The sequence below is a fragment of the Gigantopelta aegis genome, chromosome 3 (assembly GCF_016097555.1).
Source record: "Gigantopelta aegis isolate Gae_Host chromosome 3, Gae_host_genome, whole genome shotgun sequence".
In the NCBI taxonomy this organism is placed as follows: domain Eukaryota; kingdom Metazoa; phylum Mollusca; class Gastropoda; order Neomphalida; family Peltospiridae; genus Gigantopelta; species Gigantopelta aegis.
Window position 1 is genome coordinate 8,019,748 of NC_054701.1, and position 26,035 is coordinate 8,045,782.

The 26,035-nt window shown below is 35.1% G+C and overlaps 1 protein-coding gene across 1 annotated transcript; it reads right to left on the reverse strand.

Annotated features, from left to right (window-relative positions):
• LOC121367465 (cyclin-dependent-like kinase 5) lies at positions 1–24,358 on the reverse strand. The gene is made up of 11 exons (XM_041491647.1): positions 24,265–24,358; positions 17,774–17,862; positions 16,843–16,910; positions 16,138–16,255; positions 15,338–15,433; positions 10,003–10,077; positions 9,401–9,497; positions 8,802–8,871; positions 8,252–8,312; positions 7,844–7,924; positions 1–4,951 (listed from the first exon to the last, which is right to left on the reverse strand). The coding sequence occupies exons 1-11, from the start codon at positions 24,299–24,301 to the stop codon at positions 4,853–4,855; spliced, it is 891 nt and encodes a 296-aa protein (XP_041347581.1). The 5' UTR covers positions 24,302–24,358; the 3' UTR covers positions 1–4,852.
• Positions 24,359–26,035: the final 1,677 nt, after the last annotated feature.

Below are 26,035 nucleotides of genomic sequence, written 5' to 3' on the forward strand. Positions count from 1 at the left end.
TCAAATACAATATTTAATGAAAGCAATGCATTTCACAATATGATACAAAACACATTATATCACAGACGTTTAAACCACACAAATAATAATAAAACATTACTATTGCTCGTCACACATAAAAGAATGTATTTACAGTAAAACTAAACATTTCCCAACTTGATTATATAACAAAATCATGAATACATTATATAACCAAAAACCCTTCCCCCCAAAAAACAACAAACAAAAAAACCCCACTAAACATGTTTAGCTGAAGACCCTATATTTATGTGCCCTCGTTGGTTTATAATGTCCCTATGTATTTTATGCCACTGAATGTGCTAATATTATAAAATGTATATAATGCATGCATGCACAGGCACAAGCAAACACACACACACAATCTTCCTCTCACACACACATCTAAGTAGGACAATAAGATTATGTAAAACGGAAAGGTGTCAAATACCTATCCCAAAGAAATCTCACTGCTTCCCAGGGCTGTACCTAGTTGGGGGCTGTCTCCCCCCCCCCCCCACCCACACCCCACCCACACACGCCACTTAAAAACATCAAAAAGTGTCATTTTTAGTTTAAAAAGTGCTCTTTTTATCAGTGGGACAAGGCTACATATATCTGTTGCCCTGATTTATTTTAGAGTATGTAACGCCCTGTTTATACTTTGCATTTTCAGGACATTATTGTTACAGAAAGATGCTGCAATAGGAATGTACAAGAATGCAATCTTACAGGAAACTACTCACGTGATCTTTGACCTTCGCAAGATCCTGTATAAATAGTTGTACAACACTAATTAATGACAGATGACATTTCATTTCAACTTATTAAGGTTCAAGCACGCTGTCCTGGGCACACACCTCAGCTATCTGTCCAGGACAGTGGGTTAGTTGTTAGGGAGAGAGAAGAGGGTGTAGCGGCCTTACACCTACCCACTGAGCCCGTAAGAACTCGCTCTGGGTTGGAGCTGGTACCGGGCTGCGAAGCCTGTACCTACCAGCCTGTAGTCCAATGGCGTAACCACTGCCCACCGAGGCCAGTAGACAGATGACAAAACATAAGTTCATACCGACCTCAGTAGTGTAATAGCCAAGCTATCAGACTTAAGGCTGGTAGGTAATGACATCGCACCTCAGTAAAGCTCCCACTTGGATCGCTTTTAAAGGCTCAGTGCGAGGCCACTACCGGTACATCAGTTTCTGTCACTAGCCACCAACAGCCAGCCCAGACAGCCTAGGTGTGTTCCCAGGACAGCATGCTCCAGCTGTAATTGGATACGAGCATAAAACTAAACTAACAAGAAATAGTTTCATAGCAAAACATGTACTTGTATCAACATGAATAGCTAAAGTTTAGTTAGGGCTGTTCTGGATTGAAAATATGGGAGGGTGGTGGGGGAAGAGGCACCTTAAATATTATATTTTACCTAGTGTGTCTGTAACCTATTTTCTCCTAGGTATATAGTTAAATAAACGTATATTGTGTGAGTGATGAGTATATAAATAAAGTTACCTCCCATGTGATCCGTGTTTTGGACCCGAGACTTTTAGAACCATCATCTTTTGAAACATGCATCTTCAGATGTATTTACCCTGTTGTTCAGTTGTTTTGTTATTATGCCAGATACTGACAGAGTATTCAACTGCATTTTAAAAATAATTTAAGAGCTCAATTAAACTGAAAATGCCCTTGAATGTACCTGAAGTCGTCTACCCTACAATGTACCTGAAGTCACTTACCAAAGAACATGGCATTTTGGTTCCAATATCATTAATTATACATACACATATATCCTCTCTTCACACCCTTTGAAAGTTGGACCTGTATAAATATCATATTTATAATGTATAAGACAGTCTAGAGGACACAGGTACAAAGTTACAAAACAACAACAAAATCATGTATATCCACTAGAAACGGCATCAAAACACATAATCACAAAATAGTGGAATAAAATATTATGAGATTTATCAATATCACTTATGAATGATTGAAATGATCATTAGATGTAATGTCTGAGATTATGAACACCAAAGAAAAGCAATGGCTTACAACAACTAACAATTCTTAGTAGCTGCTGTTAATACATGTACACTAACCTATAAACACACATTTAAAAAACAGAATAACACAGCATACTCTTCTTTGTTTTTGACATGGCAGTATTTATATGACTAGAAATCACAATGGATCCAAAATTCATCAAATGAAAAAATAGCTACATGATGTCACAATACAATAAGATATACACACATTTATGATATAAACTGAAGAGTTTAAAAACCGTAGGACGAGATCATACTATGGTTTGAAGTAGGGGTGAATGAATCATGTAATATCTATAAAGTACAACATGGTTTTTTCACATATACATGTGCAATAACATTTGTATCACAAAAGAACAGCAAACAGTAGTGCAATACCTACTTTTTCCTGTCAGCTAAGTCTAGTTGCATTATTTTCCCATACTTAAGTGACCACACAGGCTATGAGTGACTCAGTCTGTGTTGACATTTGCTCACACATCTGATGTGACTTACAGGGATTGAATGCATCACTAAGATACTATAATGGTACATCTGTATTTAAATGTTAAACACAAAAAGTGTACAACATTGTTTGTATAATTAAGTTACATGTAGTTCAAAACATAATTATTTATTTTAAGAAGTTCAATATTGAAAACAGTGTTCATACAAAACATGAGTCGCCCATAGTGAGTTGCTCAAAATCTGGAACACAACTGACAATGTATCAAGTACAGGATTTAAATGTGTAGACAATATAGATATTGTAGGTTTTGGGTTTTTTTTTAAACCAATAATCTACCAGTCAATCTGAAAAAGGCAAGTTTAGGAGTTGGTTGGGTAGAAAAATGTCAAAGATACCAGCTCATTGTGTGTGTGTGTGTGTGGGGGGGGGGGGGGGAAAAGTCTATAGGAGTCATCACCAGAATTGTCTTTCTAGCTTTTATAATTAAAGAATTATAGGAGTCTGAACAAATTAAGTTATTTGTGGTATTTTTTCGTATTTACCATGGAAAATAACTACACCAGTTGGAGACACTACATCCACCTTGGTGATTATCCCCCTTGACCTCCTACCAGTTGGTACCACTGACACTGTTCTGCTCGGTGACATGTGCAAAGAGCTGAACTCAGATTTGGTTGGCAAATTTGGAATGCACTGATTAAACTGTACCATTTGAAAGTATTAACCAGCTGTATGGAACATTATTCCTTTGATTGGGTTGGTAACGTTGGTTAGCCAGCAATCTAAGCTAAGAAATCAGAAGAATTTTCAATTGTTGTGCCCAATACAAATACCAACATAACACACAACATACTGTATTAAACACAACAGAGTAACGGTACATTGCTATCTGTTAACATTGTCACCAGACTATGAGACCCAACATTAAAAATATATGGCTGAATTTATGATTGGTATTTCAGGGCTCGAACTTGGCGGCAGCACCGACGCCAATTGCCGTCGGTGAGATATAAATTGCTGTAGGTAGAGAGCATCACCAATGGCACTTTTGTGCCGTCGGTAAAGCTCCTCAACAATGGCGAAATGTATACACCTGGTGTACATTCTCTGCCAATATTTAACATTTGCACATTTAAAAGATGTCTAATTATAACAAGATAGCCTTTCAGTCAGGTTTATTTGCTGCAAATGCCACTTTAAAAAAAATTGCCATAGGCAGGCCCAAAATTGCCGTTTAACTGTTTAACCTTTTACAATTCTTTTAAAAATTGCCGTGGGAGACAAATTCTTAAGTTCGAGCCCTGGTATTTTAACCTTAGTTGCATTAATGTCCATATGCATTTGTACAACCATGTATATTTAATAATTTACATTGAATACAAATGTACAGCTCGATGTACATGTCATATGTTGTTCATGTTTAAAACATATACATAAAAATTAACCATGTGATCATCTTTTTGAAACTCATGTTGTTTGCGGCAACACATCTTAAAATTATTTTGTTTTACCAGTAATAGCCTTTCCTTCGAGTTTTCATCTTTGATTTGTTTTCATTATTGTATATAAACATGCATATAAATATATAAATAGAGACTACTACAAGAGTGGCTGTTAGATACCATTTAGTTTACCCGTTGTTTAAAACATATATAACAAGAGAAAGCGAGTTGGATACATTTTTGAACTAGTTGTAAGATAAAGGGTATCTAACAGACACAAGTACAATATGCTATTTCTTACACATCCTTAAAAAACACATGTTTAAAATAAATTCAAACGTCTTTTCCATGTAAAACTTATTTACAACCATTGTGCTTGTAGTAACTAATGCATCACAAAAAAAATCAGTTTCACGTTAACTTCAACGTGCTGTCTTTCATTGGATGGTATGGCTGTAGCAACTGGGTCATCACCTAGAAACAGACAGTCATATGTCTTTAAATCGATACCACACATCTATTACTAGTGCGTGTATCATAAATAATGAATGGTGTTCTCAACAGGTGCATATGAAATATAAATAATCCTCAAACTAGAAGCGTTCTTTCCTGTTCTGTGCCCATGACAGGTGTGCGCTACAACAGCTTGCTGTAAATGTGCACATAAAACCCTATGACCTGACCTAGAAGTCTTCAAACTGACCAAATGCTTAATTGGTGGGTCAGACTGTAGCAGATCAATTTTGTTACAGATGATCCACACAGTATTTTAACGGACCCTCATTTACAAATGACAGCTGATACTGTTTCACTGTTAAACCAAATTGTTTATGCACAAGGCTCAGATTGTCATATAAGTCCCTGCAAAGCTGATGACACTCCAAGATCTAGAATTATCCATCCTGTTTACTAGTGAGTTATCACCCTTGTTTTATGGCTGGGCTGAGGTCAGAGAAGTAGCTATGCTGCAATCCATCTTCAGCTGAGAGTCGACCAGCCGGGTTACACACCAGCAAACGCTGTAACACAACAAACACATCATGTGTTGTAAAACATTTTACTTCATTTTAAGAAAAAGCATGTCGAGGGGGTACAAATTTATTATTTTTAATGACATATATTCAAATACCTTTTTATAAATACATAAAATAATGTTCATATGTGAATCGGTAAGGATTATTTTCTCTTTTTTTTATTATATATATTTTAGATCACTTAATGTCGAATAAAATTAGGCAAAATTTTATAAAACCACGTTACGCACAGTAATTATGGCCATTATTCCCAATAACTGTGTTTTTCTGACTAGATTCTTTTGGGGAAACGAACTATGATTCATATCCCAATATTTTGTGATTTTCGTTGTGAATAAAATGATCAAATTTATTAACAAATTAGCTGTCACAACCAGCTATCAACTCCTCAAAATTACTGCAATGTTCTGCCATGGTTGTAAAATAAAAATACTTGCCAAAAACCACTTTTCCACTAAATATTTCCAGTTATTTCTCATGCAAAAACAAAAGAGGCCATTATCAAGATTAGTCTTGATTAGTGTTGTTCTAGTATTATTTTGGTCAGTGTCATGTGCAAAACGAGGGGAAATATTAATTTAAAAATTGTTTTGTTTAATGACACCACTAGAGCACATTGATTTATTAATCATCGGCTATTGGATGTCAAACATATGATAATTTTGACACAATCATAGAGATGAAACCCGCTACATTTTTTCATTAGTAGCAAGGGATCTTTTATATGCACCATCCAACAGACACGATAGCACATACCACAGCCTTTGATATACCAGTTGTGGTGCACTGGCTAGAGTGAGAAATAGCCCAATAGACCCACCAATGGGGATCGATCCTAGACCAACCGAGCATCAAGCAAGCATTTTATCAAGGGGCTGTGTCCTGCCCTGCTTGCGTGATGTAGGGCGAGATAGTCAGAAATATGAATGAGTGTAAGCACTGTATGCTGTATACGGTGTGTCGGCTTGCGTGATGTAGGGCGAGATAGTCAGAAATATGAATGAGTGTAAGCACTGTATGCTGTATACGGTGTGTCGGCTTGCGTGATGTAGGGCGAGATAGGCAGAAATATGAATGAGTGTATGCACTGTATGCTGTATACGGTGTGTCGGCTTGCGTGATGTAGGGCGAGATAGGCAGAAATATGAATGAGTGATGTACTGTATGCTGTATACGGTGTGACGGCTTGCGTGATGTAGGGCGAGATAGTCAGAAATATGAATGAGTGTATGTACTGTATGCTGTATACGGTGTGTCGGCTTGCGTGATGTAGGGCGAGATAGTCAGAAATATGAATGAGTGTATGCACTGTATGCTGTATACGGTGTGTCGGCTTGCGTGATGTTGGGCGAGATAGTCAGAAATATGAATGAGTGTATGCACTGTATGCTGTATACGGTGTGTCGGTTTGCGTGATGTTGGGCGAGATAGTCGGAAATATGAATGAGTGTATGCACTGTATGCTGTATACGGTGTGTCGGCTTGCGTGATGTAGGGCGAGATAGTCAGAAATATGAATGAGTGTATGCACTGTATGCTGTATACGGTGTGTCGGCTTGCGTGATGTAGGGCGAGATAGTCAGAAATATGAATGAGTGTATGCACTGTATGCTGTATACGGTGTGTCGGCTTGCGTGATGTAGGGCGAGATAGTCAGAAATATGAATGAGTGTATGCACTGTATGCTGTATACGGTGTGTCGGCTTGCGTGATGTAGGGCGAGATAGTCAGAAATATGAATGAGTGTATGCACTGTATGCTGTATACGGTGTGTCGGCTTGCGTGATGTAGGGCGAGATAGTCAGAAATATGAATGAGTGTATGCACTGTATGCTCTATACGGTGTGTCGGCTTGCGTGATGTAGGGCGAGATAGTCAGAAATATGAATGAGTGTATGCACTGTATGCTCTATACGGTGTGTCGGCTTGCGTGATGTAGGGCGAGATAGTCAGAAATATGAATGAGTGTATGCACTGTATGCTGTATACGTGATGTAGGGCGAGATAGTCAGAAATATGAATGAGTGTATGTACTGTATGCTGTATACGGTGTGTCGGCTTGCGTGATGTAGTGCGAGATAGTCAGAAATATGAATGAGTGATGTACTGTATGCTGTATACGGTGTGTCGGCTTGCGTGATGTAGGGCGAGATAGTCAGAAATATGAATGAGTGTATGCACTGTATGCTGTATACGGTGTGTCGGCTTGCGTGATGTAGGGCGAGATAGTCAGGAATATGAATGAGTGTATGCTGTATACGGTGTGTCGGCTTGCGTGATGTTGGGCGAGATAGTCAGAAATATGAATGAGTGTATGCACTGTATGCTGTATACGGTGTGTCGGTTTGCGTGATGTAGGGCGAGATAGTCAGAAATATGAATGAGTGTATGCACTGTATGCTGTATACGGTGTGTCGGCTTGCGTGATGTAGGGCGAGATAGTCAGAAATATGAATGAGTGTATGCACTGTATGCTGTATACGGTGTGTCGGCTTGCGTGATATAGGGCGAGATAGTCAGAAATATGAATGAGTGTATGTACTGTATGCTGTATACGGTGTATCGGCTTGCGTGATGTAGGGCGAGATAGTCAGAAATATGAATGAGTGTATGTACTGTATGCTGTATACGGTGTATCGGCTTGTGTGATGTAGGGTGAGATAGTCAGAAGGTTAACTATCCTAATCTTTAATTATTTTTTATGATTTTACAGGCAATAACTAGCACAAATTTACCAATTTATTATCTGGGATGTAAAGTATTCTAGCTTTGCTCCAGGGACACTATATGAAGCTTTAATGGTGTAATACATCTCTACTATGCATCCTTGAGCAAAATATTACCTTAACTAATTTCATGAAAATAGGTTTTTTTTACCTGTAAGAGTTCTCTGCCCTTGTTATTAAGCTTGGGCACCACCTGCTGCCATGTGGTTGACACGTGGTACAGTGGGAATGGCTGAAATCATTTTTAAAATATAAAATAAATTAATCTGAACAGGTAATAAAATTTAATACATATGTTTATATTTACATTTCTGTTTGGACTCAACTACATTATTTTATAAGTGTTCAGGTTCACAACTTTGTTAATACATGTAGTAGACAATCCAAAGTGGAATTGGTCAACTATCATTTATATTGCCCATTAAATAGAGTATGAATATAAAAATAATTTGAGATTAAAAGGGTGAATTATCACATTGTAAATAAATATTCTTGAATAATAAATATAATCACACTAATAATTTACTTTAACCATCACAAATATGTGGAGGGACAATACCCGATAGTTTGGAAGTTGAGTCATTGTTGGCCAAGTGTCTTCTGTTGGTGTTCCCAGAAGTCTGAAGTGATAAAATTATTATAAAACAGTAACTATCATAACTAGACTGTATTCATGTTAATACGGTATTTTTGTTCTACAGTAGTAGTGTGTTATACATTACAGAAAATCACTGTAAAAACAATGTGTGGTAAAATGTAGTAACATACACTAACTTTTTACAATAACATGGTTTAAAAGTTCATATAAATACACATATAAGGGTGCATAAACAATGTCAACAATGGGATGACTATATAGCTTGTTTTGAGGGGGGTTTAAAGAAAATTCAGGAGTGCAAATGCCTTACAACACATTAAAGATGGCATGTTTCAATTCAGTACTCTACACATTACAGTGAACAATTTCAATGTATATGAAACATATTTTAACATAATCACTATAAGTTATGCAATAAAAACAAGAACTAACGAGTCTTCATTTAAAATGAGTTTGTGCACCCCCATGAAGATAAACACAAAAGAATATAATTTTGTATTAAACCACTTACTTAAAAATTCTCTTTAACTGATCATCATCGTCATTACCAGGAAACAAAGGTCTTCCAGCATTGGCCAGTTCTACAGTATAAGACAAATACATATGTTTTAAAATGTGCATTATTATAATTACTTGTGTATTTTGCTATGTCACCAAGGCTTTACATTGCACCAAAGTCGAGGCAATAAATGTTTTGCCCAAAATATATATGCCTAAATTAAATATAAACATTCTGACCTCTAAACAAATGAAATGTTAACCTTCAATTAGTTTATCATAACTTGAAATACATTTTTGAATATCTTCACCTCTTCATGACCGGTGTGTTGAGAACAGGCTAAAAACATGTGGAGCCAAAATTAGTGAGATCTAAAGCCCTGGTCGTATATGATCAAAACAACATCTTTTCTTTTGCTTTTCTTTTTTGCCATTAAAGAATTTTGGGCACAAAATATGGATGCAATAACTGTAACATCAGACATTTAGCTTATCAGTCACCCTCTCTAGATTTTCCTTTTTTACCTACACGTAAATGAAATTGTTTTTTATGGGCATGCAATTTAATGTATAATCTTTACATTAAAAAGAATTAAATTTATTAAGTATTACCAGCAAATATACATCCCGCCGACCACATGTCAATAGATGTGGAATACATTTTGGCCCCAAACAAGACATCTGGAGGTCGATACCACAAAGTAACCACCTGGAAAGAAATGTTTTCATATTAATTGCATCACAGATTTTACATAATTTGAATTTAATACACACTCAGTATATGTTCATGGTGGGGATTGTGAGTTGTGAGTTGTTATTTTCTTGGAAACACTATTTAAGTACCATAACCATTCTGCTAACATTATAAACTAATGTTTACTAAAAATAAACATTTTGTTTCTTCTGAATTACAACTATGAAACTATTATAAATTTACACATCAAGTACCAGTAATGAACAGAATATGATGATAGAAACGGATTTCAAGAATGAAGTACTTTTCAGGATAAATTAAATGTATATAATCAGATATTATATATTTTCAGCTTATCTTATGGGGGCCATTTCATAGGTCAACTGTGTATGCGGGTGCATGTTTATAATTCCCATTCTGAGCATTAGTAAAAAACTATGTTGCTCATTATTTATATGACTGGAACAATTTCACTTCATAAATGAGGTAGATATGTTTGTAGGTATTAAAAGAATCTTACCTCTGCAGAATAAAATCTAACAGGAATACCAAATGCTCTGGCTAGACCAAAGTCAGCGAGTTTTAGTTCACCATTCTATGAAAAGAAAAAGAAAACCTTTATGATTCAAGCATAAAGTACAGATTAGATACTAGATTTTATTATAAAATAACATTATAATTATTCCATACCATAGGTTTTCCTACACAGGGCTCAAAACGGCCTGTAGCCAGGTCGCCAAATGCGACCAATGTCCCCTTTGGACGACTTAAATAGTAAAACATAATAGCGTTAGTCACCCAAATAATATTATTTCGGCAATCTTCTTTAGAGCCACTATTAATATTTGTACTGAATATATTTATTCCGCATTAAAATCTTGCTCGTGGTTCATGGTTCGTTTACCTTAATTTGCCAACATCCATTATTATGTTTTGGGCCACCATATTTATTGGTGAGTTTCGAGCCCCGCTACATGTAAAGATACATATTGTTTGAACAAAAAGAATTTAAAATACAATGACCATTATTGTTTTAAAAGTTAACATAAAGATATTCTGTGGAGAAAATAAAATGTACACAAAACACAGAAATCTTGCAAGATTTTGAAAAGTACAGGGTCACTGTGACTGTATCTATAGTGACAAAATAAAATTGAGAATATTCATCTTTGAAGATATCACCAATTTTGGTTCTTGATTTGTTGCAAAAGTGAAGCTTTAAAAACTAATTATGGGTGGGTTGATAACATCACAAGACATAAATGTTTTAACATGAAAAAGAATTCCAATTGTTACAGACTGTCTATAGACAGTGGCGGATCCAGAAAATCCATTTAGGCGGGGGGGGGGGGGGGGGGGGGGGGAGGGCAGTGACATAAGGTGGAATGCCAAGGGAACTTTGTGGGAGGTTTGGAGGGGGATCTAAAAAAAATAATAAAAAATAAAAAATAATATATAATAAAATTATAACTATCGCAAAATTTAAGGGGGCCCCCATAGATCCGCCCCTGACAATTATTACAGGTTGTACAAACCTTGTTAATGAGGAGATTCTGTTTTAAAAAGAAGAAGAATCCCAATTGTTACGGACTGTCCACAGATATTACAGACTGTACAAACCTTGTTAATGAGGAGATTCTTTTTCAAAACGAAGAACGGACTGTCCACAGATATAACAAACTGTACAAACCTTGTTAATGAGGAGATTCTGTTTTAAAAAGAAGAATCCCAGTTGTTATGGACTGTCCACATATATTACAGACTCTATAAACCTTGTCAATTAGAAGATTCTGTTTTAAAATAGAAGAAGAATCCCAACTGTTACAGACTGTCCACAGATATTACAGACTGTACAAATCTTGTTAATGAGGAGATTCTGTATGGACTGTCCACAGATATTATTACAGACTGTACAAACCTTGTTAATGAGGAGATTCTGTATGGACTGTCCACAGATAATAGATATTACAGACTGTACAAATCTTGTTAATGAGGAGATTCTGTATGGACTGTCTACAGATAATAGATATTACAGACTGTACAAACCTTGTTAATGAGGAGATTCTGTATGGACTGTCCACAGATAATAGATATTACAGACTGCACAAACCTTGTTAATGAGGAGATTCTGTATGGACTGTCCACAGATAATAGATATTACAGACTGTACAAACCTTGTTAATGAGGAGATTCTGTATGGACTGTCCACAGATAATAGATATTACAGACTGCACAAACCTTGTTAATGAGGAGATTCTGTATGGACTGTCTACAGATAATAGATATTACAGACTGTACAAACCTTGTTAATGAGGAGATTCTGTATGGACTGTCCACAGATAATAGATATTACAGACTGTACAAACCTTGTTAATGAGGAGATTCTGTATGGACTGTCCACAGATAATAGATATTACAGACTGCACAAACCTTGTTAATGAGGAGATTCTGTATGGACTGTCCACAGATAATATATATTACAGACTGTACAAACCTTGTTAATGAGGAGATTCTGTATGGACTGTCCACAGATATTACAGACTGTACAAATCTTGTTAATGAGGAGATTCTGTATGGACTGTCTACAGATATTACAGACTGCACAAACCTTGTTAATGGGGAGATTCTGTATGGACTGTCTACAGATATTACAGACTGTACAAACCTTGTTAATGAGGAGATTCTGTATGGACTGTCCACAGATAATAGATATTACAGACTGCACAAACCTTGTTAATGGGGAGATTCTGTATGGACTGTCTACAGATATTACAGACTGCACAAACCTTGTTAATGGGGAGATTCTGTATGGACTGTCCACAGATATTACAGACTGCACAAACCTTGTTAATGAGGAGATTCTGTATGGACTGTCTACAGATATTACAGACTGCACAAACCTTGTTACTGGGGAGATTCTGTATGGACTGTCTACAGATATTACAGACTGTACAAATCTTGTTAATGAGGAGATTCTGTATGGACTGTCCACAGATATTACAGACTGCACAAACCTTGTTAATGAGGAGATTCTGTATGGACTGTCTACAGATATTACAGACTGCACAAACCTTGTTAATGGGGAGATTCTGTATGGACTGTCTACAAATATTACAGACTGTACAAACCTTGTTAATGAGGAGATTCTGTATGGACTGTCCACAGATAATAGATATTACAGACTGCACAAACCTTGTTAATGAGGAGATTCTGTATGGACTGTCCACAGATATTACAGACTGTACAAATCTTGTCAATGAGGAGATTCTGTATGGACTGTCCACAGATAATAGATATTACAGACTGCACAAACCTTGTTAATGAGGAGATTCTGTATGGACTGTCCACATATATTACAGACTGCACAAACCTTGTTAATGGGGAGATTCTGTATGGACTGTCCACAGATAATAGATATTACAGACTGCACAAACCTTGTTAATGAGGAGATTCTGTATGGACTGTCCACAGATATTACAGACTGTACAAATCTTGTTAATGAGGAGATTCTGTATGGACTGTCCACAGATAATAGATATTACAGACTGCACAAACCTTGTTAATGAGGAGATTCTGTATGGACTGTCCACAGATAATAGATATTACAGACTGCACAAACCTTGTTAATGAGGAGATTCTGTATGGACTGTCCACAGATAATAGATATTACAGACTGTACAAATCTTGTTAATGAGGAGATTCTGTATGGACTGTCTACAGATATTACAGACTGTACAAATCTTGTTAATGAGGAGATTCTGTATGGACTGTCTACAGATATTACAGACTGCACAAACCTTGTTAATGGGGAGATTCTGTATGGACTGTCCACAGATAATAGATATTACAGACTGCACAAACCTTGTTAATGGGGAGATTCTGTATGGACTGTCCACAGATAATAGATATTACAGACTGCACAAACCTTGTTAATGAGGAGATTCTGTATGGACTGTCCACAGATAATAGATATTACAGACTGTACAAATCTTGTTAATGAGGAGATTCTGTATGGACTGTCTACAGATATTACAGACTGTACAAATCTTGTTAATGAGGAGATTCTGTATGGACTGTCTACAGATATTACAGACTGCACAAACCTTGTTAATGGGGAGATTCTGTATGGACTGTCCACAGATATTACAGACTGCACAAACCTTGTTAATGAGGAGATTCTGTATGGACTGTCCACAGATAATAGATATTACAGACTGCACAAACCTTGTTAATGAGGAGATTCTGTATGGACTGTCCACAGATAATAGATATTACAGACTGCACAAACCTTGTTAATGAGGAGATTCTGTATGGACTGTCCACAGATAATAGATATTACAGACTGCACAAACCTTGTTAATGGGGAGATTCTGTATGGACTGTCCACAGATAATAGATATTACAGACTGCACAAACCTTGTTAATGAGGAGATTCTGTATGGACTGTCCACAGATAATAGATATTACAGACTGTACAAATCTTGTTAATGAGGAGATTCTGTATGGACTGTCTACAGATATTACAGACTGTACAAATCTTGTTAATGAGGAGATTCTGTATGGACTGTCTACAGATATTACAGACTGCACAAACCTTGTTAATGGGGAGATTCTGTATGGACTGTCCACAGATATTACAGACTGCACAAACCTTGTTAATGAGGAGATTCTGTATGGACTGTCCACAGATAATAGATATTACAGACTGCACAAACCTTGTTAATGAGGAGATTCTGTATGGACTGTCCACAGATAATAGATATTACAGACTGCACAAACCTTGTTAATGAGGAGATTCTGTATGGACTGTCCACAGATAATAGATATTACAGACTGCACAAACCTTGTTAATGAGGAGATTCTGTATGGACTGTCCACAGATAATAGATATTACAGTCTGCACAAACCTTGTTAACGAGGAGATTCTGTATGGACTGTCTACAGATATTACAGACTGTACAAATCTTGTTAATGAGGAGATTCTGTATGGACTGTCTACAGATATTACAGACTGCACAAACCTTGTTAATGGGGAGATTCTGTATGGACTGTCCACAGATATTACAGACTGCACAAACCTTGTTAATGAGGAGATTCTGTATGGACTGTCCACAGATAATAGATATTACAGACTGCACAAACCTTGTTAATGAGGAGATTCTGTATGGACTGTCCACAGATAATAGATATTACAGACTGCACAAACCTTGTTAATGAGGAGATTCTGTATGGACTGTCCACAGATAATAGATATTACAGACTGCACAAACCTTGTTAATGAGGAGATTCTGTATGGACTGTCCACAGATAATAGATATTACAGTCTGCACAAACCTTGTTAATGAGGAGATTCTGTATGGACTATCCACAGATATTACAGACTGTACAAACCTTGTTAATGAGGAGATTCTGTATGGACTGTCTACAGATAATAGATATTACAGACTGCACAAACCTTGTTAATGAGGAGATTCTGTATGGACTGTCTACAGATAATAGATATTACAGACTGCACAAACCTTGTTAATGAGGAGATTCTGTATGGACTGTCCACAGATAATAGATATTACAGACTGTACAAATCTTGTTAATGAGGAGATTCTGTATGGACTGTCCACAGATAATAGATATTACAGACTGCACAAACCTTGTTAATGAGGAGATTCTGTATGGACTGTCCACAGATAATAGATATTACAGACTGCACAAACCTTGTTAATGAGGAGATTCTGTATGGACTGTCCACAGATATTACAGTCTGCACAAACCTTGTTAATGAGGAGATTCTGTTTGGACTGTCCACAGATATTACAGACTGCATAAACTGTGACAAAACGCTAAGCCTAGCAACAAACCTTGTTAATGAGGAGGTTCTGTGGTTTCAGGTCTCGGTGAAGGACATTATTACTGTGACAAAACGCTAAGCCTCGCAACAGTTGATACATAAATGACTAAAAAAGAAGAGTATTATCATGTTCAGTTTTGTTTGGTTTGAAAGATATTTTATTGCATATAATATACAAAAGGATTGGGCACACATTATTCAGCTTACTAGGCCCTCTCCTAATTACAAATATTATAACATTATAGGCGACTACTATTACTACAAATATTTGGAATAAAGTAAACACACAAAACATCATGCAAGACAAATTAACAGTGCAGATAAAGTGAAACCCGAAAAAAAGACTACAATAAATATTCAGAACAAAGTTAATACATCGAATATCAAGCAAAATAGATTTGTAGTGTGAATAAAGTGCTAAAAAAGAATAAAAAATGAAATAAAAATAGAGAAACTAAAGTAGTTTATCTTTCTAATCAGACAACGCAGCTTTGTGTAACCCATTTTTAATTTTCACATTAAATTTAGGACATCATTTAAATAGTCATGACCGATTACATAACACATAAATGGTTTATGCTAATTTTGAGACCTGCACTATCACTTTCAAAAAATAACACCAGTGTCTTGCTTTCAATGATTTCCTTTAAAGGCAAGAGAAAAACAATGACAAACATTAAACTCTCATAATTGTGTAATATTAGGAAACATATAATTAAATATTAGAATTTGAAGATAAACTCTGATGACTGTCCAATTCTTTGAATGATAATGAATGATAAACTATAAACTCTGACAGTCGTCCAGTACCTTGACTGCATCAGGGTCCATCTCGCCATTACAGCTGTCAAAGTATTTCTTGAGATCCTGATCACAGTATTCAAACACGAGGGTCAGTTTCTTCTCACTGTGCAACACGTCATGCAGTCTGTGAAGAGACAAAACAAACAGTGACAAACGTTAACAGGTATATATCTCATCTTGATATATTTTCTTATTTTGCTAATAATATACATGTATGGAAATCACAGTGGATTATGTTAACTGACCCATCGTCAACGTAAACTGATACTGGATGACAACAGAGTATAGTGCAATCATAGGTTTTACTGTGGCTGTAGTTATTTAGTATCAGTACAGGATTCTAAACTGGTGAAAGGTGATGATTTACAGGGCTAGCTCTGGGTGATCAGAAAATTTCACCAAATTATCTAAAAAATGCAAAACCTAGAGCTATTTTACAACAAAATATAAATTATATCACAATATTTTTTCACCAAATTGAAATAAAATTTGCCAAATCTTGTCAAAATTTGCAATTGGCAAATTTGGCGAATGGCAGAGCTAGCCCTGATTTATCTTTATACCAAAATAAAAAAAATAAAAACCCAGATCAAATACCTGGATAAAAGTGAACCTCTTTCAAGGGTCTCAGGAACAAAAAATCTTGACCAAGACTTAAATGTACATGAAACCATTGTATATCATATTGACACATAGTACATGTTAACTTACCGAACAATATTCTTGTGTTTCAGTTCTTTCAGCAAGCAAATTTCTCTTAATGCAGAACTGGGTACACCCTGAAATGATTATTATCAATTATTACATACATACATGTACATGAAATGACATATATTTCTTGAAATTATAATTCATATAAATGCAGGCTGTGAATAATCAGGGTGTTGTGCTGCCATTGATTAATTTTACAATTATGACAGAAGGGTTAAAAAAAAAACATAATAATAATTCAATGCCTGTAAATGAACTTTTTTTTTTGTTCTGAATATTTTCTATACATTCTACATTATATGAATTAACAGGTCAGCAGAAAAACTTAGAATTTACCAGATGTTCACTACTTTTCAAAGTAGGGAGCAGGCTGAGAAAAAGATGGCAACTATATTTTCCAAACCAGGGTTTTATTAGCTATGTTTCTAGTCTCCGATAATCGGCACCATTCCCCAAAGGTTATGTCATTTTTTATTCCCTAGTTTGGAGTAAAAAATTCTCAATCTGAATGTAAATAGTTCCCATTTTTTATTATTATATACAGATATGTTTTGAAAACAATACATAATACTTGACAAGCATCCCCTTCTATCCTATATGTTTCATAATGCAAAATAGATATATTAATTTGTATAAATACAAGTGCATGTATAATGCTACTCTTTTAAATTCCAACTTAGCTTAATGAAAGATTTCTAACATGAAACTGAAAATTCCCTCTTTTTTTTTAAAACAACACTAAAATTCCCAAACTCAAAGCCCTGGGTATCAAGTCAAATTTGAGAAACAAAACCCTGTCAAACATACCGGGTAGTGAAGTGAATAATCATAAGCATGAAATATAGGTAGCTGTAGCAGTACTCAGCCACATACTGCCTACTCTAAATAATAATTGTATTAAACTTGAAAAACAACATAAAATGTAACATACTTCATCATCGTCATCCAGTCGAACTCTCTTCAGGGCAACTATTTCATGTGTTTCTCTGTTTTTGGCTTTAAAAACAGTTCCATATGTGCCTATAAACAACAAAACTAACTTACAATATATTCAAATACAATTAATGATGAGTTTGTTTTTCACACTGACAAAACTGCTATCAATACTCAAATTTAGACATATAACTGTGGTAACTGATAGGAAAGTGAGCACCGAGAATTATTTGGCGACACCAGTGTTGTACAGAGTCCACAGTATGTTTTTTTTTTATTATTATTATTATTTTACATCATTTATTACAAGATAATTAAATTTCTGTTACAATCATTACAATTTAACGTCAGATCACTGGTCCAGGCATAGCAACACAGCTTTGTTCATTTCAAAGTGAATGTAAAAATAATGTTGTTAGGGAAGGTCATATCTGATGATGTCATTTTATATTGGTACTTCGTCTCACTAAGCATTATTGTTTAAGAACCAAAAAATAATTTCAAATTTAATTATATCATCAACGTCTATAACTGCAATATGCTTTCAACCCCATTCAGGGTTTTTTCTCGTGCACGGTTTGCGCAATCAACATCCGATTTGTTGCTGTCTGCTTGTCATTTTCATTAAAAATAAAGTTCAGACAAGTAAGTTTATAAATACAAAACTTTACAAACCCTTAAAACCATTAATTTTACTAAGTAGTTTTTGTTTATTCCTATAAGTTACCGATACTGGGTCCACATGACTCATAGAAATTTATTTAAAATGGAGGAAGATGAATTAATATCTGGATCATTTCACACGACCTCACACCTGTCAGATCAACAAGGCCAAAGCATTTAATTTTTATCACCCCTGTCGTTAGAATTTGTTTTCAATTATGTATTATACTCGATCTGCAAGAGGCAGTGTTTCCCCTAGGGGCCAGAAGGACCCCGCATCGACCCCATGAATTTCTTTACCGGGACTGTCAAAATTGTAACCACTAAAAAAAGGGAAAGTTCACTTCTGTGATTAATTCGCCGATATTATATATTTAAAAAAATGAAAATGCTAGTAGTCATAAATATACTAGTATTCCACAAATATGAACATTGTTGGAGCCCGGTGGCCAGTGAGGGGAAAACAAATAACCCATCATGATGATGATCGAATGAAAAACAAAATAATAAAAAAATCAACCAACATCGATCATATGTTAAAAGGATGGATCTACAAGTCAATACTTTCGACTTCCTTTCACATGCAACAGTTCACTAACGAATATATGGTCACCAGTAATCTATGCCCCATCCCTGAAATGAATATACTTACAGATGTAATTTTATTAAAGTCCAAGTTAACAAAATGTTGCAGTCATTTTGGTGCAATTTTCCTTTAACTACTAAGTGACTGGTACCCAAACAGTTGTTACTCTAACACAGTGCAGGCATAACAAAATAAACGGTGACCAGTCTCATCAGATTAGGGTGGGGTTTTTTTATTAAAGGTTGCGCATAACCATATTGTTTTACGAACTTCCAAATGTGTTTTTTTGTATGGTATGTTTTTGTTTTTGTGTTGTTTTTTAAATTATATTTAAAGTTAACATTATATAATTAAATTTGCAAGACTTGAAAGAAATAAGTTTATTATATGATGAATTAACACAAATTTAAAAATGTACCTACACATGTACATATATAAAAAAAAATATTTACTTTCTTTATTTGTTTTATCAGTCACTGAGTGATTACAATTTAGCAGGTGAATTTTTTTAGCATGACCAGTAAATTTTTTATCCACTGGTCAGTATGGGAAGTCATTTTTTTTTTAATTCTAGAACCCCTGATATACATACACAAGTAGGGCTAATGAATATTCAATCATGGATAAAAAAAAAAAAATTAATCACCAATCCCATGGTCAGTGGATTTTTTTTAAATTCTAGAAGACCTGGGTTTTACTTTTAGACAAATAGATAGACAGATAACAGATACGGTAATACATATTACAATCAGTAATTCGGTAATATGTATTATCTGTTTGTGCTTAGTCTAATACTTTTATACTTCTTTTTCAAATTATTGTTTTGACATTATGCAAATATTTAATAATAATAAACATTATTATTAAAATCTATCTTAAAATATCTCCTTCTATAAGTATACATGACACCCTCATGTATTCCATAATGCATCTAAAAACAACTGGAAATTTAAAAAAACATTACTGGGGAGCATGCCCCCGAACTCCCCTAGCATTTTCGCATTCTTTGGGGGCTTAGTTAACGTCAAACTATTTTGCGAACCCTATGAACAAAAATCCTGGGGGAAACACTGAACAGGAAAATAAGACAATGTGTATATCATAGGAATAAAATAGGCACTTATTTTGTTTTAAGATGGCCTCCCAACACCCCTTATAGCTATCCCAATCCACCACTTTTTATTCAGACAATGCAGATGTTGAATTTGGTTCTTTGGAGTAAGACTTTTAAAAAGCAACACAATGCAGTACGTATTCCTTTTATGCTATTGAATAATACAAGTTAAAAGGTCAAATTTTAACTCTGAAATGACAGGGGTGTTGACTGAAAAAAAAAACACAACAAGGCATTGCTGACCCAGTGATACCATCAAAAACAGCAGCAATGGCAGTGTGTGTGTATGTGATCAACTGAATAATATAGCTGGATTTAGTAGCTGTGTGCTAACTGAATTGGTAGAAATATGTCAAATAATTATGATACTGCAGGTGTGCACATTTAATAGAATACTTGTTACGGAAAGCAAAGCACAACCTGCAAATGAGCACTGAAGTCCTACTTCCTTAGACACCATGCACCAGTATACCAGAGGTAACTCTAACAGCTTCAGCCTGACTTCGTACAATTTAGACGTGATGAGAAATGTGGAAAATGTAAGATATTTGCACAAACACCCACCCACCCACTGTTGACTGTTCCATGATCATTCTTCAATATTTTATATAATATAGGAACCAATATACAATGAGCAGATAACTGAAATGATAACTTTAATTGTTTTTCATTTTATTTACCCTTGTTTAAAGGAGACCTTAACCTATCACAGCCATCCTCTCCAATGGTTTTATACATTTTAAAACAGTTAATGACCATGTTATAAACTGAAAGTAGGTAACCAGAGGGAAATTCAGTTTTATGATCAACTGGTTATAAGAAGTATTATACTGCGTTGGTGATATATATTAGTATCATCCGAGATCGAAGCTGGAAGATTTTAATGGCCTTCTCACTCCCCTAATAGCCACCCTGCCCACCCCCATAATGAAACACTGAATGATTTAGTATGCCTAATTTGAAAAAGGATCATGGTCAATCACAGATCAGTCCAATTACTGCAATGTGTTTGCTGAAAACTTTAAATAATAGCATACATACACAATGCAATTACATCAATAGATTTTATACTATCTAGGAAGTAGCATCACATGCAGACCACCACCAGAACCTATACATGTTTAAAACCAGAAATTATTAGTATGTAGCTCAATGCACAGTTAACCATCACACAAGGTAACACAACTATCCACCAGCTAGCAAGCTAAACTGAGCATTTATCAGGCTTCACTGGAGCAACTGCATGCAAGCTAATTCGAAAGCACCATTACCTGCAGATAATGAACTAAAGAAATAATTAGTATGTAGCTCAAAGTAACTAGACCTAGACTGAAAGGGTTGCCATATATCCTTTCAACCTTCCAGTTTTGAGCATTCAACAAGATCAGGGCCCGTGCTTATAAAACTTAAAGTCTAGACTTTAATAAAGTCTAGACTTCAACGTAATGCTATTTGAATGGCGTTGCTATGATGTTAAAGTGTAGACTTTAAGGTTTATAAGCACGGGGCCTTATATTACCAAAAAACAGAAACATATCCATAAATTCAGAAATTATAAATAAGAGGACTTTATATTGCATTGTGAAAATTAATAACTGGAAGCCTGTAACCATGTATCCCATCTGCATATTCAGATTTCAATGACTATGCCACAGATATCACAATATGCCTCATAGCAAGTCATGTGGAGCAAATGGTGTGAAGAGAAAAAATATGGTGTCGATAAAAAAAATAAAAAATTATGAAACTGGTCAAAAGTGCAAAAAAAAGGGGGGAAATAGGAATTTTCATCAAATAGAGGGCTAAATAGGGACTCATAAAAAAAAAGAGGAATAAATAGGAAAAAGTAGGATACTTGACGGCCTGGTATCAATAAGTTTTAAATGTAAATAATTTATTTTATGTAACAAATGTTTTATTTCAGGTTGTTTGTGCTAACGGCTAACTGGTAACTAAATGACCAAATGTGTTTTAAAGTAATTATTAATTTCTTTCCAGGTTACATAAAATACAGGCTATTCTTGTATTTAACATATCAGTTGTATTTCTGTGCAGGTACTATGAATTGAGTTAAACGTTCAAGTTTTCCCAAACAGTGTAAGATACAACATCATGAGGTGCAGTGTTCTCGCTGGGTGAAAATTAAAGGAGGGTGGCCGCACGGCACCACACCCTTCAAAAACTCAATAGAATGAAAAGCAAAAAAAATAAAAGTGGGGGGAGGGGGGGGGGGGGGGAGCTTGGTTACTGCATTGTTGTGTTTTGGTAGACTTTGTGGAAAGAAATACTCTTTATTTTCCCTACAAAAACGTTTATACGAAATACAAACAGACTCGTCTTTTAACTGAACCGAGGATGTTATCGGTCTGACATTCATGGGCAGTTCCTGTTTTGTTGAACTGATCAATGTTTTAATATTATTATTTTAATAAAGATTTCAATATATACGAAAAACAATAAAGATGTTTGTAATGTGATCCCCTAATGTTATTTCTATCGTCATCGAATGAATCGATCGTTGTGATAAAATATTATCGCCAGCTGATAAAAAGTAGTTTCGTTTTTGTAATGGCACCCAAGATAAATGATTTTAATGATAAACACTACCACTTCCGTTGTTTTTATAAGCAGTGATATACCCCCAAAATGAAAAGTTTACAATATTTTATAAAGAACTGCTGAATAAACAAAATAAACAGAAACGACAGAAAGTAAAAATCATCAGTTACAACCAACTGTATCTGCAACTGAGGACAAAATATCAGACGATAGTTATTGGAAACAAAAGACAGAATGACTGTTCTGATCACGTGACAAATTTGGCACCAAATAAGTGAGGGGTTTTCAATCCGAGATTGCCGAATCCATAAAAAATTAAAATGATTTCATTGCTCAAATAAAATATAACTTTTACTGTGTGTATTAAACATACAAATGGATACAAGTATGGGACAAAATAGAGGCTGTTAAAAATACTGTTAAATTACTTTACGGTAAATGTCATAAATGTTTCGTCAACTGCTTTTTATACACAATGCGGCTTGTTTCCTTTGATGTCCAGTGTGCAGAAAAATAAAGGAGGGCGGAGAACGTGAAAGGAGGACGGCAAAATGCAATAGCGGGGCGATGTGTTCAACTTTTGCCCTATTCTTTACATTGGTTTTCAATAACCTATTCTGACGTTACCACTAAATACATGTGCATGCATGTTTATTTGGCATTTTTTTTTTGCAGCCCTGTGGCTGACTTTTCAAAATTTTTTCCTTTCATTGACCTGACAGAATTTGAGTCAGACAATAGTTACCTATGGGTGAAGTCGGAAGTTGGAAGTTCTTAACAGGTATTTAGTTTGCTTTGGACTAACCGAGTAGAAACACGCCTTTGTAAAATCCACGGGGTATGTGAAAAGAGATTAGTATTATATCAATTTAGTAGTTATCCCTATATTTTTCATGTATATTTTAAATATATGTAATATTTAAAATTGGATAAAAGTAATTTATAAAGTAAAATATTATCTCACTTTAAATATTCTAAAGCCAGTAACATTAATTAATAAATAGTAAATATATTTTTAGTACTTATTATGATTTTAAATAATATATGGATTTTGAGCAATTTAATTATGTGATTTGTGCTTTTGTCCAAGTTATTTCCCTTTGAGATTTTTTGATTTGTAATTTTATATGTTGTGTATATATTTGGATTATATTGTATATTTAGTAGAAATTTGTAGATCTATTGTACTGCATTTATTACAGGGTATCGTTATCGTTATCGTGTTGTCACTGAATTATGAATAAAAAATAGTCCCTGTACTGTACTGGTTCTTTTTTTCTGTGAACCCTGGAGCTGACTGCTATAGAAATGACAGTGTTTATTATATTGTTCTTTTTATACATTATATAGATAGACTGCAACAAGTTACTAAAGTTCTAAAGATCGCTAGAAGTCCCTGTGCTTCCACCAAAATAATGATATCGCGTTTCCATTACCAAACGTCGTCTGCTCAAAACATTTTAAAAGACATTATGATCATTCTCCATTGTGGTTTTCTGCTTATTTCCTCATCTTATTTCCATATTTGTTTACAAAGAGAATATACATAATGATTACTAAATGTTACCTTCCCCAATTTTCTCAAGTCTTTCATATTTTTGCATTTTTATAATCAAAATTCGCCTACAGCCATTAACCGGAAGTATTAAATTAATAGACGAGTATTGAGTACCTCAGACCAGTGTCAGTGAAAATAAGCGTAACATGTTCGAGGTAACCGATTATCGTAAATAAAGTAAGCGTCGCCTAGCGAGGAAACATTGCAAAAGTTAGAAGGCAGATAATCCGCTGGAACATTGACCGAAGGGTGCCTTATGCCTTGTGATAATGCCACTTATTTATGGTTATTGGCGGATCCAGAGTGGGGTCATAGGGGTTCTGTCTTCTTGTAAATAAACGGAATACAGACAGAGAACACTCAAGCTATGTGTACAGATACTGAAAATTAAACTCTTTTCTGCAAAAAGGGTAGGCTACATGGTGTAAGTAGCCTACAAAATGGATTAACAGACACTACTGTCACTAGTATTCTAAATAAGCAAATGTATTTTGTAATTTCAGTCGCCTAAAAGGCTCTGTTAGTCGGGAAAATATTAAAATGGCTGCAAATAGTGTCTTTATTATAAAATAAAAACCCCCGCACATCTGTTGCAAACTGATTACAAAAATACTTATAATAGTAATATATCTGATCATAGACCTTTAACTGAATTGGGGAGATGCTATAATATTCAACCACAAAATTTAACTATTATATATAATGCTCCCTGGTCAAGAAATACAATCTTATTTTATATTAAAACCTTTCTATGTAAGAATTAACATCAGACCTGTGTTTAAGTTAATTAAGCTTTCGTCTTCTAAAAATGTGTGTGCGGGACGTAGCCCAGTGGTAAAGCGCTCGCTCGATGCGCGGTCGGTCTGGGATCGATCCCCGTCGGTGGGCCCATTGGGCTATTTCTCGCTATGGTATGTACTACCCTGTCTGTGTGATGGTGCATATAAAAGAACCCATGCTGCTAATCAAAAAGAGTATCCCATGAAATGGCGACAGCGGGTTTCCTTTCTCAATATCTGTGTGGTCCTTAACCGTACGTCTGACGCCATATAACCGTATATAAAATGTGTTGAGTGCGTCGCTAAATAAAACATTTCCTTCTTTCCTACAATTTTTAACAAAAGTTCTTATGTCCTTTGAAATAAATATAGTGTAGGAAATTTCTGAGAAATAAATATTTTTTTATTGTAAACAATCGACTGGTCCAAATGCCATTACATTATTTATTAAACACATATTTTATGATTGGAAATGTATTATGATAGCATTTCATATACGTGCACATATTTTTACTGATAAGTATATATACATTGGTGTGTTCATTCATATATGCAGACAAGCATATCGTCCCAACCATAACCCCATGATAGTACATTTTTTGGCTATGGTACCGGTATATATTGTGTTTTCTGGGAAAAGAGCATATACAAGACCACATTCTGCCTTTCTTTGTGTGTACTCTGTATGAAAGCAGCAGGTTTCCTCTATCACAATAAAACAAGTGTCAACATAGCTATATATTAGGCACCAAATAGGCTTAGTCCATAGTCTTGAAGTGTAGTTAAACAAATATTCCTTTTCTTTCTTTGAATGGAATGAGCCAGGTTGCTTACACTGCACTGATCTCTGGATCCAAATTCATGAACTCAACTTGCATTTTGCGTGAATATTTGACATATTGGGGACGGGACGGTCTAGGGTCAATCACTGTTGGTGGGCCCATCAGGCTATTTCTCGTTCCAGCCAGTGCCTCACGACTGGTATATCAAAGGCCGTGGTA

Coding starts and splice junctions, on each gene's coding strand:
- LOC121367465 (XM_041491647.1), bottom strand. CDS start 24,301: ATGCAAAAATATGAAAGACTTGAGAAAATTGGGGAAG. Junction 8,872..9,400: donor GGCGGGATGTATATTTGCTG/GTAATACTTAAT, acceptor CTTATACTGTAG/AACTGGCCAATGCTGGAAGA. Junction 7,925..8,251: donor CTCAACTTCCAAACTATCGG/GTATTGTCCCTC, acceptor AAATGATTTCAG/CCATTCCCACTGTACCACGT.